Source organism: Crinia signifera, chromosome 19 (genome assembly GCF_055691185.1).
Source record: "Crinia signifera chromosome 19, ASM5569118v1, whole genome shotgun sequence".
Lineage (NCBI taxonomy): Eukaryota > Metazoa > Chordata > Amphibia > Anura > Myobatrachidae > Crinia > Crinia signifera.
The window spans coordinates 39,778,704-39,796,342 of NC_139226.1; the positions used below are offsets into that span (position 1 = coordinate 39,778,704).

The 17,639-nt window shown below is 47.0% G+C and overlaps 1 protein-coding gene and 1 long non-coding RNA gene across 3 annotated transcripts in view; one reads left to right on the forward strand and one right to left on the reverse strand.

Moving 5' to 3' along the window:
- LOC146042423 (uncharacterized) overlaps window positions 1-17,639 on the reverse strand; it is a 38,673-nt gene that overhangs the window by 1,852 nt on the left and 19,182 nt on the right. Inside the window, exon 2 of the long non-coding RNA XR_014463870.1 lies at window positions 7,224-7,289. This is a non-coding gene — a long non-coding RNA (uncharacterized LOC146042423). The remainder of the gene's footprint in view (window positions 1-7,223; window positions 7,290-17,639) is intronic.
- IRF3 (interferon regulatory factor 3) overlaps window positions 9,197-17,639 on the forward strand; it is a 34,823-nt gene continuing 26,380 nt past the window's right edge. For both annotated transcript variants that reach the window (XM_083162409.1, XM_083162408.1), the window contains exons 1-3: window positions 9,197-9,298; window positions 12,576-12,799; window positions 15,110-15,293. In XM_083162409.1, coding sequence (XP_083018535.1) covers window positions 12,635-12,799; window positions 15,110-15,293 — 349 coding nt within the window. In that variant the 5' untranslated portion in view covers window positions 9,197-9,298; window positions 12,576-12,634. The remainder of the gene's footprint in view (window positions 9,299-12,575; window positions 12,800-15,109; window positions 15,294-17,639) is intronic.

Genomic DNA, 17,639 nt, shown 5'->3' on the forward strand with positions numbered 1-17,639 from the left:
CCAACTTGAGAGGAATCGCTCTGATCGCCTTCGCCCTCGATTTCCTTCCAATGTCGCACCAGCCTCCAAACCAACCCCGCCTCCTGCGGTGTCAACAGATGAGCCCATGCAAATCAACCGCTCCCGTCTCTCTCTCGAAGAGAAGTCCCGAAGACGGCGAGAGAATCTATGCATGTACTGTGGCTCCTCAGCTCACTTATTGGCTTCCTGCCCGCTGCGGCCGGGAAACGACCGCTCCTAATCTCCCCGAGGGAGGTCCGATTAGGAGTCTTGCTTCCATCTCCCTCTTCTTCTGATTCCACCATTCCGGTTACCCTTGTGTGTCCCCAAGGGAGAAAAAGAGTTCAGGCCCTATTGGACTCTGGAGCAGCGGGAAACTTCCTTTCTTCTTCTTTTGTCACCCAACATGCCCTGCCTGTGCAACCCCTGGATCACTCGCTGGTCCTCACTGCAGTGGATGGGAGTCGAATTCGTAGTGGACAAATCACCCATCAGACCACCCCGGTGACACTGCTCATAGGAGCTCTACATCAAGAGACCCTCGAATTCTTCATTCTTCCACAGTCCTCACACCAAATGGTCCTGGGCCTTCCCTGGCTCTCCAAACATAACCCACACATCGATTGGACCAATATGGAGGTCAAGGCCTGGGGAACAGATTGCCAGTCTACTTGCATTCCTCAGATCCTTCCGGTCTACCAGACCCATCCACAACGTGAGGGTAACTATCCTTCATCCTCTTCAGCTCCACCCTTGTCGATACCCGCACCATATCGTTCATTTACAGATGTATTCAGTAAAGGTGGTGCCGACACCCTGCCTCCTCACCGTCCTTGGGACTGCCCGATAGAGCTGGTGGCCGGGAAATTCCCTCCTCGTGGCCGCATCTATCCCCTGTCGCTACCTGAGACTGAGGCCATGTCCTCGTACATTCAAGAGAACTTAAACAAAGGTTTCATTCGACCATCTACTTCTCCGGCCGGGGCCGGGTTTTTCTTTGTGAAAAAGAAGGATGGCGGTCTTCGGCCATGTATCGACTATAGGGGCCTGAACGACATCACCATTAAAAACCGCTATCCCTTACCCCTTATCGCAGAACTATTCGACAAGATCAGAGGGGCAGCAATCTTTACTAAATTGGACCTGCGAGGGGCCTACAATTTGATCCGGATCCGTCCAGGTGACGAGTGGAAGACGGCTTTTAACACGCGCGACGGCCACTATGAATACCTGGTGATGCCCTTCGGCCTTTGTAACGCCCCCGCCGTCTTCCAACAGTTTGTAAATGATATCTTTCGGGACTTGCTGTACCACTCCATCGTAGTCTATCTAGACGATATACTCATCTTCTCTCCAAATCTTCAACTTCACAGACAGACAGTGTCCGAAGTCCTACGACGTCTTCGCCAAAATCAACTGTTCTGCAAGTTGGAGAAGTGCGTTTTTGAGGTCACGTCCATTCCATTCTTGGGTCACATTCTCTCCGCCACTGGGATAGAAATGGACCCAGAGAAGGTGAGAGCCATCCAAGACTGGGCAGCCCCCACAACACTCAAAGGAATTCAGAGATTCCTAGGGTTCTCAAACTATTACCGGCGATTTATCCGGAACTTCTCTACTATCGCTGCTCCCCTCACTGCTCTCACTTGCAAGGGAGCTGATCCAAGCCGATGGTCGCCAGAAGCATCCTCTGCCTTCCAGCAGTTAAAGAGAGCATTCATATCGGCACCAATCCTCCTCCAACCAGACCTCGACAGGCCCTTCATTCTCGAGGTGGACGCATCCTCGGAAGGGATCGGGGCCATCTTGTCACAAAAAGGTGAGGATCAAGAATTACACCCTTGTGCCTTCCTCTCCAAAAAATTCCTCCCGGCAGAGAAGAATTACCCCATCGGGGAACAGGAGTTGCTTGCAGTCAAAACTGCGTTAGAGGAGTGGCGATACCTTCTGGAGGGGGCACGGCATAAGATCACCGTGTATTCAGACCACAAAAATCTGTCCTTTCTTAAACAGGCTCAGTGCCTTACTGCCCGCCAAGCCCGTTGGGCCATGTTTTTTGAACGCTTTGACTTCCAAATTAAATTCCGACCTGGAACCACGAATACTAAGGCAGACGCTCTATCCCGCTCCTTTGAGACGACCTCTGACCTAGAGACACCTCCTCGTCCAATCCTCGATCCGCTGGTCTTCGCCCAAGTAACCGTACAGCCATCTCCTCCTCCAGGTAAAACGTTCGTTCCCCCCGAACTCCGCAAGAAAATATTGTCATGGGCACATTCTTCCCGCTTCGCAGGGCACGCAGGAGCACAAAAGACCTTGATGTTCCTGTCACGTTCTTATTGGTGGCCAACCATCCGCCACGACGTAACCAACTTCGTCGCTTCTTGTGTAAGATGTGCTCAGCATAAGGTGCCCAGAACAACTCCCTCTGGTCCTCTCCGCCCTCTAACCATTCCCACAGAACCATGGACCCATCTGTCAATGGACTTCATTTGCGAACTACCTCCCTCAAAAGGTCATACCGCAATCTGGGTAGTGGTCGACCGATTCTCGAAAATGGTCCATTTTTTCCCACTAAAAGGTCTCCCCTCTGCTCCAGTACTGGCTCAGCTATTTATCTCAACCATTTTTAAACTTCACGGACTGCCCAAAGAGATTGTATCCGACCGCGGAGTACAGTTCGTTGCAAAGTTCTGGAGAGCTCTCTGTGCCGCGGTACAGGTCAAACTCAAGTTTTCCACTGCCTTTCATCCCCAGACCAATGGCCAGACAGAACGGGTGAATCAAGACTTGGAGGCCTTTATCCGACTGTTTGTCTCGTCGTCCCAAGATGACTGGGTGGATCTTCTCCCGTGGGCAGAATATATGCATAACAACTCCTATCACTCTTCCTCCGGAACCACCCCCTTCTTTACAGTATTCGGCAAACATCCACGATCTCCGGATTTCTCAGAATTATCCTCTTCCGAAGTTCCTGCAGCAACCACTTCATTACAACGCTTTGCTAAAATCTGGTCGGATGTCCACACCGCTCTTCTTAAATCTTCCGCCCGATACAAGAGGATGGCAGACAGGAAAAGAAGGGCAGCGCCCAGATTGAAAGTCGGAGACCGGGTATGGCTGTCTACCCGCCATATACGCCTCCGTCTGCCCTCTATGAAGCTGGCTCCCCGGTTCATTGGGCCATACCCTATCATCCAAGTCATTAATCCTGTCGCTTATAGACTTCAACTTCCTCCTTCCCTAAGGATTTCGAATTCCTTCCATGTGTCCCTCCTCAAGCCTTTAAGGTTGAACTCTTATCAAAAGAAGATTCCCAAACCGCCCAAGATTAACTCCGAAAGTGGGTCTGAATTCGAGGTAAGACGCATTATAGACTCTCGTTGCCGCAATTCTCGTACCCAGTATCTGGTGGAATGGGTTGGGTTTGGTCCCGAAGAGAACTCTTGGGTGGATTCCATTGATTTGCACGCTCCAAAACTGGTAAAGCAATTTCTCCAGAGAAATCCGCACAAGGCCCATAGGCGCCCTGGGGTCACCCTGAAAAGGGGGGGTACTGTCACACGTAGCCGCGACGGAGCGCGGCGGGTACAGTACTCACCCGTCCGCGCCCGCCGCCGGCTAGCGTGTGCAGGCTCCGTTCTGCGGTGTGCGGGTAGCGGCAGCTCTGGGTAGGGATGGCAGCAGTAGTGGTGCCGGGAGGCCGGCGTCGCCATCTTGGTTGAGGGCAGGAGACAGATTGGCCCAGAGTGGAGGTTCCCTCCTCATCCTGTGCTGACAGCCAATGGCAGCCATCCCCTGGGGATATAGGGGATCTGCCTAGGCTGTTCAGTGTCAGTGCAATGAGTCTTTGGAGTCATTCACAACTCCTAGCTGATTCCCGGATCCTGGCTCTTTCTCTCCTGACTCTGGTGCCTTGCTCCCTGCATCTTGCTACAAGGAAGTTTTCTCCTGACACCAATGCTGCAAGTCCTACCTAGTGCTTGTTCCTGCTTGTGTCCCAGAATTACCCTGCACAGCTTTCCGCTGTCCTCCTTCATACAACTCATTCATTCCATCATCTTTCAGTCATCCGGATCCATTTCTTCTGTCATCAAATCAACCTCCTTCCGGATCCTCATCTATGTACTCTGGCTCACCAAGTATACGTTTCCAGATTTCCCTGCCCGTTATTAGTATTGTGCTGGACTCTATTTAATTTATTCCAACTGTCACTTAAAGAAGTATTTGAGTGAAGTTTATCATTTATGAAATCAGTTATTAAACCTGCACGTTTCAATCCTACTCCTCCTGGTCCGTCTCCGGTTCCTGTGCACCGCACGACTCCATCCAGCCCTTTAGCCGTGACACAAAGGGTCTGGTTCAGACCAGTGGGTATTTGTGTACTAGCACGGCGCCCACGATAATTAGTCGCCCAATTTTTTATTGTAATGCATCGCATGCCATACACCCGATGGCATGCGATGCGATGCAATTTTGACTCATATACAATATTAAATTGTATAAGCACCCTAATGGGTGCTTTTAAGCACCCTAATGGGTGCTTACAATGCTTAAATGCACCCCCACGCCACCCCCCAAGTATAAACGTTAACCCGAAGCGTGGCGAGCGCAGCGAGCTAGCGAGCGGCGGTATGCGTCCTACGACCTTTTCATACCCCCACTATCCACGTCGGTGTGGAGTTGATTTTATAAAGTGTGGCGAGCCACCGAGCCCGAAGCGTGACGAGTGCAGCGAGCGCAGCGAGCCCTGCGAGCGGACGCGGATACCTGTGAAGCTCGCGAGGGGACGCGTATACCTGTGAAGGTATCCGCGTCCCCTAGCGGGGCTCGCTGCACTCGCCACGCTTCGGGCTCGCTGCGCTCGCCACGCTTCGGGCTCGGGGGCTCGCTGCGCTCGCCAAGCTTCGGGCTCGGAGGCTCGCTGCGCTCGCCACACTTTATAAAATCAACTCCACGCCGACGTGGATAGTGGGGGTATGAAAAGGTCTTAGGACGCGTACCGCCGCCCCTCGCGGGCTCGCTGCGCTCGCCACGCTTCGGGTTCACGTTTATACTTGGGGGGTGGAGTGGGGGTGCATTTAAGCATTGTAAGCACCCATTAGGGTACTTATACAATTTATAATCGCATCGCATTGTATGGCATTGTATGCCATATACAATGCCATACAATTTTAAAATTCCCTGAATTCATCTGGGGGTCGAGCTTTCAACTTTGTTGCTCCAACTCTATGGAACTCTCTGCCTCGCACAGTGCGAGAGGCCCCCACTGCAGAATCCTTTTTTTTTTTTTTTAAACCGGTACTTGTTTAGTTTCACGGCGGCCGATATATCGGATGTGATATCGGCCGATTTTTTTACCTGTTCATAAACTATCCATTACGCATGGAGTTGATTATATATAGTGTGGCGAGCGCAGTAATCCGCGTCCCCTCGTGGGGCTAGCTATGCTCGCCACCATTAGGGCTCGGTGGCTTGTTGCGCTCGCCACACTATATACAATCAACTCCATGCGTAGTGGATAGTGGGGTTATGAACAGGTAAAAAATTGGATCGCCCGATATATATCGACCGATATCGCATCCGATATATCAGCCGCCGTGAAACTAAACAAGTACCAAAAAAACTGTTAAGCTTGTTTTGTATATTGAGCTGTACAATGGTAAAGCACTTTGAGTCCTATTGGAGAAAAGTGCTAAATATCATTATTATTATTATTATTATTATTATTATTATTATTATTATTAATAAGTTATATTTTAATGTTATCTTGAGGTGCACCATAAAAAACAACAGCTTTTCTTTTCCTTGTTTCCTCTGATATTATTGTCCATTGGTAGCACACTCCCGTTCTGTCATTATCAGATCCTGACAAGAGACATATGTATTATATTATCAGGGGGTCATCTTTTCAAGTTTTTAATGTCCTGTGCGACTGGCACTATATCCCTGTCTCTCGTTCAGTGTGTACCCACTATACCGTTAACGATGAGCGCTCCTACAGGTCATTAACGATCCCCCCCCAAGGGCGTAACTACCATAGGTGCAAGGGGTGCAGCTGCTATGGGGCCCAGAGCTGAAGGGGGCCCATCTTTGCTTTCTAAGTAATTTGTTTTACATACATTTATCCCCATCAGTTGCTAAATAGGGGGCCCTTACAAACTTTTGCTATGGGGCCCACGAATATCTAGGTACGCCTCTGATCCCCCCTATTGTCTAAACATGAAGTCAAATCTGGCAATATTGCCAGCGACTGCATGTTTGGCGGTGGGTTCCGGGTGACGTCACTAAACGTTATCATTAACAGTGCCTGATATCGCATAGTGTATCGAGGATTAAGCCTCATAGTCAATGTTCCCTGTAATTTTCCGAAGGCTGTGTGCGGCAAAAGATTTTGGCTGTGCAACTTTGGAAGGAAATTTTAAATTTTGTGCGTCACTTATATATAACTGGAAAATGACGTTCAGCATTTGTGTTAACTTTACTTCAAATTTATATTAAACATGTAAACATTCAAAACACAGCACTGTCAGCACACAATGTAGTTAATGGGTGAAACACACATTAATTGAGTCCACAACTGCAAAAAGGGACCACTGCTGCTTTGTGCGCTTTGTAGTCATGTCTGTGCGCACGCTCGTCGCGTTGTGTGCGCTCGCACGTGCGCACAGCTTAGAGGGAACACTGCTCATAGTCATCTGGACCAAGAAACATGCATATTAGTATCCAAACACTAGCAGGGAACAGACATACAGGAGAAAGGATTGTACATTGCAATGCGATCCTGGGTTGTAAATCCCGCCCAAATCACATTGCATATGCGATCCAGTAGTAAATGGGCCCCTCTGTGCTTCTTGTGACCAGGGCTGCCGACAAGGTCCCGGGCCCCAAAATTCCTAGTGGCAGCCCTGCCCGAGACACATTTTACTTTTCCTGTGCAAGAAAATGGCATCAGGTTTCATGACAGGTAAAGGCCCGGAACACCTGTTATATCAATATAATAATGTTTTTTATCTAATAGACGAGATAAGAAGATAGATTTCCCTAAACAGGAGCGCAGTGTACACAACATTATTTACAGACTTCTTCTCTGTTCAAACTGGTTCTTCAAACAGACGCAGACAGAAGACCAAAGGTCCGTGAGGATCTTGATTTCAATAGGTTAATGTGAGGTTAAAAAGGTTGTGTAACGGCTGTTAATTAAAAGATGTTTACCTGATTACCTTATTTAATGTCAGGCCTGGCCATATGCACAATCCTGTACTGTGGCAGGAAGGATATCATCTGTCCTGTCAATAAATAGGATTTATTCAGAAATATTTTTTTTCCATTTGCTTTTGAGATAAATCTATATTTCATTAGAAAACAGTGATCAACAGTGATTATATTCATGGTACATTTATTATTTATTAACATATTTGTATACAGCGCAGCAAGTTCCGTTACAATTGGAAATAGGGATAAAACAAACTGGGTAGTTACAGACAGTCAGAATGGTAGGAGGGTCCTGCTCGCAAGCTTTTTTTATTTTTGTTTATATATTATAACTGGTGAGGGAGGAAGGGGCCATAGTCAGTAATTTGTGGGGGGTGGAGTGGAGATGAGTAATGTTGATGTTGTCAGGATGCCTTAACATGATGAGAGTGTTGATGTAATGGGGTGGGGGGCGACTGAAAATGTGCCTAAATTCAACCCTGGTGGTTGGGTTGTTTGCAGCTTTGCAAGTTTTCACACAAAAGTTTGCAATTTATGTATATCGTATACAGGGCATAAAGTGGTCATGCAGAGGTGGGGGAACTCATTTCTCTATGCCACCTAATTACACCCCCTCCCCTCCACCCATTAGGCACAGACAGGGCCAGTGGTAGGGTTTTTTGCATCCCCCTGCAAACTAGAATACTTGTCTGTGAGAATTACCGTGCAGGGCCAATGTGGAGGTTAAAATGTTCCACCTCACTATTAGAGGTGGTGGAACTCAGTTCCACCTCATTCCCCCTCACTTTAACCCCTGATCGTATACGATCCTGCTGCCCGGGAAGCTGCTGGGAGGTTCAAGGGGGATCGCATGCAACTGCTCCCCTGTCCTTCACTGAATTAGGGGCTTACAGAATTAGGCCCTATATTGTTTCACAGAATCCCTCTCCTGATTTCTTATCCCAGGGCAGTAAATGGGATCACATGTGATACATCATACCCATAATGACCACATACGATGCAATGGCCTGCCAGAGAACACTGGTTAGCACTGATCACCCATACACACACCGCTACGTGTGTATGGGTGATGTAGCAAGCCTTGTGTGCTGAGCGATCTGATTAGTCTAGATCACTAAGCACACCAAGTCGCCCCATGGGGCCTGATTCTAGTCCCTGGCATGTTCGCACCGGGGGCCGATGCTGAAGCACTGCGCATATTATCTCTTGCGCATGTGCAGGGCTTCTGTGCGGGTGCCTTCAGAGACTTGTGGCGCACGCACAGGGGGTTGGGTGGATGGAGGGGCGTCTACATTTCCCGGGTACACCCACAAAAACGCTGGGCGTCCCCATGCCAATGCATGCAGGCTCCTGTCTTCCGGTTCTCGGACCCGGACTCCGCAAGTCTAAGTCAGCCCAGGATTACTTTTTACAAGCATGGTAGAAATCGATCAATGGTTGGTGACCATCGAATGATTTCAGCTACCCCTGCGAATGAATGTTTATGCAAAACATCCAATTGCAGTGCGGCGGGAATATTCGCAGTGCGGCGGGGCGGGCATTCATATGCCTGATGGGCTGCGTTAGAAGGCTCACTAAGCATCAAAATACCGCTGCTTAGCAAGCCAACCAGAATGACCCCCCATGTGTATGAGCCTTAACCTTGATATATATCCCACCTTCTGGGTGAGATTTAATAGGATGAGAGAATCACAAAGTGAGAGATTTGGGAGGAAATCTCCATATTTTTTTTAAAGCGGCAATCATTCACACTGCAAAACCTGTGTGATTTTGCAGTGTAAATGATTGCCGCTTTAAAAAAAAACCTGGAGATTTCTTACCAAATCTCTCACTTTCTTAATCTCTCATTCTATTAAATCTCACCCAGGATCTCATAACATGTCTACACTGGTTACATACACAGAAATTCCATTCCAGAGTGCTGTAAATAACTCCTTCTGCAAACGCAGGATGACAGCAGCATTGCAGCCGCAGCACAGGGGCAGGGACTAGAGGAAGGGATTTCTCAGTAACTGAAACTGAAACCAGTTCTGAGAGCTGAGCAGCCCATTGCCTGCTGTACTGCGCTCACTGACACTTCCAGGTAAGGAATTACAGGGGTATTCTAACATTACATTCATATACATTCTGCTCCAATAGCACATGGCACTTGTTTGATATTCTAGTAAATAATCCTGTGGGCAGAAAGCCTGGCATGCAGTTGTTATGTGGAGCATTGTACACTAACCCTAGAGCTTACAATCAATGTACTAGGAAGAGGTATAGACTTCCCTAGTCTGTACAGTATAGAGAGATGTACAGCCGTGTGACATCAGGGTTTGTATAAATCACATGTACTAGAAAAGGCTATTAGTGTTTAATTCATTTATAACAATGTATGGCTGTGGGGCTGTGATGAGGTTAGGTCCTCAGTGACTGCTCCTGGGAGAATAATGCCCTGGGTAAATGAATCACTGGGTACTATATTACTAATTACGTTCTCCATATAGACCAGATACATGAGTGGACATATGACTGAGGGCTGTAGGTCGTAAATTAGTTTATTCATATCCTCTGAGCAATAAATAAATGGTTACGGTATAAGAGACAGACAGTGGGCCATATTCAATGTGGCCGGCGAGGGGGTTAAACGGCTAGGATTGCCGAAAACAAGCGACCCTCGCCGATTAACACCTGCGCCGGCCGCTCACCCTATTCAATGTTCTGGGGGAATCCTTGCTGTTAGAGGATGGCGAGAATTCCCCCAAACGGCGAGGTTTGCGGCTAATGCAGGGAGCCCACTGTATTTAGCCGCGAGCCTCGCTGTTTTGGCAGCCGCACACGTCGTTTCCACCTCGCTGTAAAAACCCAGCGAGGTGGAAATGGCATGTGCATGAGGTCAGCTGACTAATGACCCGCAAGCTGTGACGGCAAGCAATCAGCACTGCTCGCAGTCACAGCTCGCAAAAGAGCATTGAATACTCCTTAATGTCTAGGTCAACAGTCACTAGCTAGACCACTAATGGTCGACAGTGACTAGGTCGAGACCTGAAAATGGTCAACATTGACAGAAGGTCGACACAAGCTTAAGATACACATGGGCATGGTCGACACTCACAAGGTTGACATGAAGTTGTCACAGTTATTGGTGTCTATGTCGACATATGTAAGTGCTGACCTATATTATGTCGACCATTTCCAGGTGTCGACCTAGGGACCGCATACCTAAATAAATGAGGACTTATTTTAGTTTTAGTCACCCTGACAGTATTAGCTAGCGTACTGTCTTTGCCATACCAAAGCTGTGTTCTGTGTTACATAGTAACCTAGTATCATAGTAACACAGCAATTAAGGCTGAAAAAAGACGTTAGTCCATAGTGTCCATCTATCTGACTTGTAACTACTTACTTGAGTAAGTCATATCTACATACCTCACAACTTCTGTAGTTGGGAGGTCGTAGCCACGCCCCCGGTTTCGCCGCTCGCCGGCGCTGAATAAGACGCTGTGCGCATGAGAACAGCGTCATTTCATGACAGGCTGGGGGGGCTCCCAACTGTCCCCCCCACCGCGGGACAATGGCGGCCCTTGGGCGGGACGCCGGAACGTCCCCGAATATCGGGACGTTCCCGCGGTTAGCGGGACAGTTGGGAGGTATGTATCTATAGGATTCCCCTAGTGCATCCAGTTTTGATTTAAATTCATTAACAGTAGTTGTCGTGATCACCCCACCGGCAATGAGTTCTAGAATTTTATCGCTCTAATGGTGAAGAATCCTCTTCCTAATTCAGTATAGAATCATCTCCCATTTCTATAGGATTCCCAGTCCTGTATTTGAACATACTAATCATATCTCCTCTCAACCTCCGTTTCTCCAGTGAAAACATATTCAGCCTGGTTAACCTATCTTTGTATTCTAGTGATTCAAGACTGATTCATCTATGTCCTATTTAAGGTGCGGTGCCCAGAACTGAACACAATATTCCAAGTGTGGTCTCACCAATGCCTTGTAAAGAGGCACTATCACATTGGCATCCCTTGAGTCCATTCCCCTTTTAATGCATACGTGTCCGGTTTGCTTTTGCTGCTGCTTGAGCAGTGTGCATTGTTACCCAATTTTTCATCTATGATGACCCCCAAGTCCTTCTCTACAGCAGAATTCCCTATAATAACTCCATTTAGCCTATAAGTAGCTTGTTTATTTGTGTTCCCATAATAAATTACTTTACATTTATCAATGTTAAACTGCTTTTTCCACCTTTCTAGTTTAATTAAGTCACTTTGTAGTGTATCCACATCTTCTCCTGCGTTAATTTCCTTACTCAATTTCGTCATCCACAAATATTATTCACTATGTCACTTCCTATATCATTAATGAATATATTAAACACGGTGGGTCCTAATATTGAACCTTGCGGGACTCCACTTTGGACCTTACCCCAGCTGGAATGTATGCTATTTACCACCACTTTCTGTCCCCAATTGTGCAACCAGTTTTTAATCCAATTACAAATTTTGTCTCCTAACCCACAATTACCTAGTTTTGTCAATAACCTTTTGTGAGGCACCGTGTGAAAAGCTTTAGCGAAATCAAGCAGTATTACATCAACAGATTTCCCTAAGTCCAGCCCCCTACTGACTTCCTCATAGAAGCTAATTAAATTAGTTTGACATGATCTATTTTTGACAATACAATGCTGAGCCTTACTTATCACTTTCTTCTGTTCTAAGAAATTTATACTATCTCTTATTATTCCTTCTAATATTTTCCCCACAATGGATGTAAGGCTGACTGGTCTATAATTTTCAGGGTTAGTTTTGCTACCTTTCTTCCATATTGGTACTACGTTAGCTATGAGCCAGTCCCTTGGTATAGTCCCTGAGTTTATTGATTCCTCGAATATCAGATACAGTATAATGGTAGTGCTATGACAGAACGCAATTATTTTTGTATCCTAGGGGGTATTTCACCCGGGCCAGGAGATTTGTTACTATTTAGGTTTGTAATCTATTTTTGACTATTTCCTCACTCAAACATACAATTTGTGAGCATCAAGAGCCATTCGGTGTATATTCAAAATGACATTTTTGTACCTGTACAACAGCCCCGTTCTAACTGAGGGCTCATGGTGGTGAAATAGATTATTGTTTATTGACATCAATTTCTCAGTACTGGCCTGTGGGTGGGGGTACGGTGATAGAGCCGCTGTACAGACATGGAGCTTAAAAGCAAGGAATACAGGTGGCATAGATAGTGCTGTGGAAGGAACAAGAGGAATGAGGGCCCTGTCCATGAGGGCTTACATACAGTGAACCTTTGCTTTTGCCTAGTAAGTTTGTGGTAATGTGTTCTGCAACTTGGCTGTCTGGTATAACCCATAGGTCTGCCAGCTGTGTTTAGCTCGGTCCCTGGAGAGTAAGGCATCTTGCAGCCTGTGAAGATGAGCTCTCAGAAGCCACGTATTATCCCTTGGCTCATTGACCAGATCAACAGCAATGAGTATCCAGGCCTTAAATGGATCAACGAAGAGAAAACACAGTTCCTGATACCCTGGAAGCATGGCCTGAGGCAGGACCGGTGCGAGGATGATGTCAAAATATTTGAGGTAATTCTCTTATACAAAGTTAGCTTTTCATAATGACTTAGGAGGTATAGGGGGGAGGTTCTGGATGCCTTCGTAACCCCCTTCCCCTTGGCAAGTGCCTTAAATTATGACAACAATAACACTGGTATATAATATGATCAGTAGAGCTGCCACCACATCATGCAGTGTAAGGGACAGAGCGGAGCTGCTGCACATGCCCAGTGTACCAGCTTCTTCCACAACATTTACTCTATGTGTGGATCTGTGCCCTCCAACATCACAATGGACCAGAGAGCAGCTGCCAGGAGTAAGAGACAGGAGCCTTACCATGAAGTGGGAGATTGTGAGATTAGAAAGTGCAGTATTGGTTCTATTATGCTTGTGTATTTATTTATTATATGTTTAAACATTTCCTAACAATTTTATCTTATTTAAAACAGCCTATACCAGTGGTTCTCAAACTGTGGGTCCTGAACCCAAAGTTGGTCCCAACCTTATCAGCATGGGGTCGCAACTCCATGTTGCTGACCATCAGGCGAATTACTTTTCTAATCTCAGTCAGCCATTCAAGGAGTCTGAAAACTCTGTTGCATTGTCTATTACTTAAGACTCCTCCCATCATTTTGTTCCTCCACAATGCTGCCATGTATGTGCTGTCTGCTGACTACACATGTGATGTGATGACCTTCTGCAGTAACTTGCTGGGGTCCTGTAATTATTTTTATTGTCTGATGGGGTCCCAGAGTAAAATAGTTTGAGGAACCCTGGCCTATACTATAGACCATCTTTACTGTAAAATATTACTACTGTATTCCATAAAGTATCCAATGCATAAAAAGACCAAGTTTCAGGGCCATTACCACTCCCCCAGACTCCCGTACTTACTCCAATGCAGAGTGGGAGATTTTGGATTGGAAAACCCCCCTCTAAAAATCCTGCGTTTGCCACTGGGGGGGATACAATAACTTCACCATAGTCATATATATATAATAGTAAATTATTATAGCACAGGAAACTTGAAGTATTATGGGCCTGATCACACAAATACTTGACGTACGTAGGAAGGAATGTAGGCCAGACCTATTCTAGTGAAGCTGAGGGGGCACCTTTAACCATCATACCATAGGACCTCCAGTTGTACAGCTGAACCTTAAGTCACCTTATTCAGAGGGCTCAATGCAATCTCCATTTGATACATTTCTGGTCCCAATTTTATATGGTTGATGGTGTTAGGCTGCTGAGAATGAGTTATATCACAAGAGTTCCAGGTAACTTATTCTCTCCCAGAATATAAGGCCTACTGTTTCTGTGTGCTAACCATTCAACAATATGAGGGGGGTGTTTAATATGTGCCGCTTTTGCCGGCGGAAATAGTGGCATTTGCCTATTCAATGCTGTAATTTCCTACATGCAAATCGCATGCGATGCAATGCGGTCTAGTCCATAATGCATACAATAATTGTACCGTGTATGGGCACCTTAAGACTCATTGGTTCAGTTGTTGATATTTTCTGAAAACTTGCATCTTATATTCCGATCTTATTGAATAATACTGCAAACCATGTTCTACCTTCTCATAGTATCGCTAGCCTACATCCCATAATATATGAATATTCGGTACTTATGTATTATCTGTTCTCCCATGTTAAATGCACCCCATTTTTTCATACCCCTACTATCCAACTACGCATGGAGTTGATTTTATATAGTGTGGCGAGCGCAGCGAGCCGCCGTGCCCGAAGCGTGGCGAGCGCAGCGAGACCCGCGAGGGGACGCGGTCTCATAAGAAAAACGGGAGCCCAGATATTACATAAGTACCGAATATTCCAGGCTGAAATACCACTAAGGCCAAGCATCAGGGAATAACGTTGGGGTAGATGTATGAAGCAGTGATAATGGAGGGGAAGTGAGCCAGAGAAGAAATGGCCCATGCCAACCAATCAGCTGCTCTGTATAATTTTATATTATGCAAATAATAGATGTAACTTCAGTGTTGATTGGTTGCCACGGGCCACTTCTCTGGCTCACTTCTCCTCCCTCCTCCCATCACTGCTTCATACATTTAGCCCTTTTTCACCTAAGTCAAGGCCTTAGCTTCTATATGACTTGTCTTAGAGTGGTCTTCTGTCACCATAGTGCACCAGTTACTTTCCGATAGGGAGGAACAGCTGTAGAATTCCTCCACGAAATAGGATAAGGGACCAAGTGCAAAAGCAGGTTGAATATTTGGGCTGAGTTTGGTCATTGAGATGAAGAAAGTCATTGATATCTGTAAAAGCGGTGGCAGTGGCAAGTGAAAAAAAGATGAAGGTCTTTTATTCTGTTCCCCAGGCCTGGGCCATTGCCAGTGGCAATTATGACCCCAGCAAAGATCCACCTAATCCAGCTGTGTGGAAAAGGAATTTACGCTCTGCTCTGAATCGGAAACATGAGATCAAAGTGATCGAAGATAACAGCAAGGACTCTAACGACCCACATAAAATCTATGAACTCATCAGGGGAGACATTGCTTGTGGTAAGGGTTACTCCTGATCTTAATGCAGTCACCAAACTAAAGATCTCCAAGACTATTGTGTCCACACTTTAAAAGATCAGAACTAGAACTGTGCCAGGCTCAGAAATAGACTGACCAGTAATGGGTCAGATAAAGTCTGGAAGACCACCTCTACGTGGGGTTTCATGAATCTACAGAAATCTCATGGTGTCAGGTCACACATGAAGATCTGCATGGAAATAGGTCCTACTTCCATACATTGATCGCAAACGTGACCGAGTGCAGACCACCTGTCATTGTGATGTTACCTGGTGATGAAATTCAATCTAGTTTTGATGAATTTGATGAATTTGGAGGCAGAAAATCAGTGGTATCCTGCTACTACGTCAAGACCAGATTGGCCAACAAATTGGGTACATTAAAGGCGAGGTGTAGCAAACCTGAGAGAGAAATAAAGTGGGGAGACATACTGTAAGTACCAACCTATCAGCTCCTAACTTGGCTGCATTCCTGTCCCTGCTTGAATAGATGCATGCGCAAGGCATCTATCCACATTAAAGAGTGTGCTTGGGGAAAGCCCAGCACTGCCGTAGATGCCGCCCCCCCCCCCCCCAGTAATGTTGCCAGGTCCAGCCCGCCACCAGCTGTGATTTCACCAGGCCTGACCTGCCCCCTAGTCACACCCCCCTTTTTTCCATATGTTTGGGCTTGACACCCTTACTCACGAAACCGCTGCTCTAGCATAGTTACCAATTTAAAGGCGCCCTCACGGGACACTTTGTGCCCCACCCACCTTTCCCTGACCTGCCCCCAACAGGGCAAGTGCAGTGGGTCATACGAGGGGACTCGTGCACCAATACGGTATCCACTGTGTCGACATTCCCTTGTTGAACTAGTCACGGTTGACCTAATGCTTGTTGACCATGTTGACCTTAAGCATGTCAACCTATTTGAGGTGTTGACCCAATGCATGTCGACCTTTGGTTGGTTGACCCAATGACCCATACTCGGTTGGTACATAGCACCCGATTCAGGTTGGCTCAATAAGCTGCGAACATCGCAGCTTACCGAGCGCCTGAAATGCCATCCGCTCGGATGCCTGCCCTTTCCCCCATTGCCGCTGATTCCCCTCAGTAACATGTGAGGGGATGTGTAATGAAAACACCCCCACACATGCCTCATTCAATGATTTTTCTTGCCTTTACAAAAGGAAGTCATTGGAAAATGACTTTTATTTGCATGCTCCTGGACGAAGACGGGATGGGCGGCTGACATCCTGTGAAATCAGTCACCCACCCCCCAGCAGGCATCGGTCCGCCCGTGTACCCATTCCCGCCACTGTCTGCTCCCGGTCCGCCCCATTGCTTCCGTACGGCTTGGCGACTATGCAAGTCAACGAAGCCATTCGCAAAGGGGTGCTGCACATGCGCAGTCTCCAAAACATTGGGATTGGGACAGGGCAGAACGTGCTATATTGCAAGCCAATCAGAATCACCCCCATAATCTCCACTTTATCTCTCTCCAAGGATCCCCCCACCAGCCATAATCAGAACAAATATGTATTTTGAGGAGTCTCCAAAAGAAACGTGCGATTTAGGCGAGGTGCCGCAACACTCCTGGCTTATTAGAAGCACATTGTGCAGTAAGTTTAGAAAGGAGAGTGACTTCTACAATTGGCCCTGTTTCTACTTTTCACGAATTGTAGCTGCCATTTTGTCTTATCAATAACATAAAGGGTGAACTTTAATAGGATGAGAGATTCAGAAAGTGAGAGATTTGGGAAGAAATAACTGATTGGAGGGGTGGGTGCGGGGGTGCCTAATATAAGAGTGGAGAAATGTTTACTTGTAAGCTAAGGGCATGGCAACAAGCATCCCTCCCCCTGTGGCAGCGAATATGTAATTCATCCTTGGCAATCAGCATGAATCCCCCTTGGCACTAAGCATGAATCCCCCTTGGCACTAAGCATGAATCCCCCTTGGCACTGAGCATGAAGCCCCTGGCATTGAACATGTAGGTAAGCAGTACCTATGTGGCATAGGGGTTTATTCTGGTTCGGGCGGCTGGGCCGTAAGCGTACGTTCCGGGTTTTTTTTTTATCTGCGCATGCGTCCCTTCCGCAATGCGCAGGCACGACGACTCCACAACGCTCACGGACGGTTGTTTCCGTGCAAAAAAACCTGTCCGCAAGAGTACGGTCATTGTGGGCGGCATAGGGGCGTGTTGAGGGGAGCGGCCGAAATAATGAGGAAAACTGGGCGTAAACATGGGCATACACGGGGGTGTGCACAAAAAATGTACGCTGCTACAACCGCTCGATCGGCGAAAGCAACGTGCATTTCGGACACAAAACAGGCGGCCGCCACC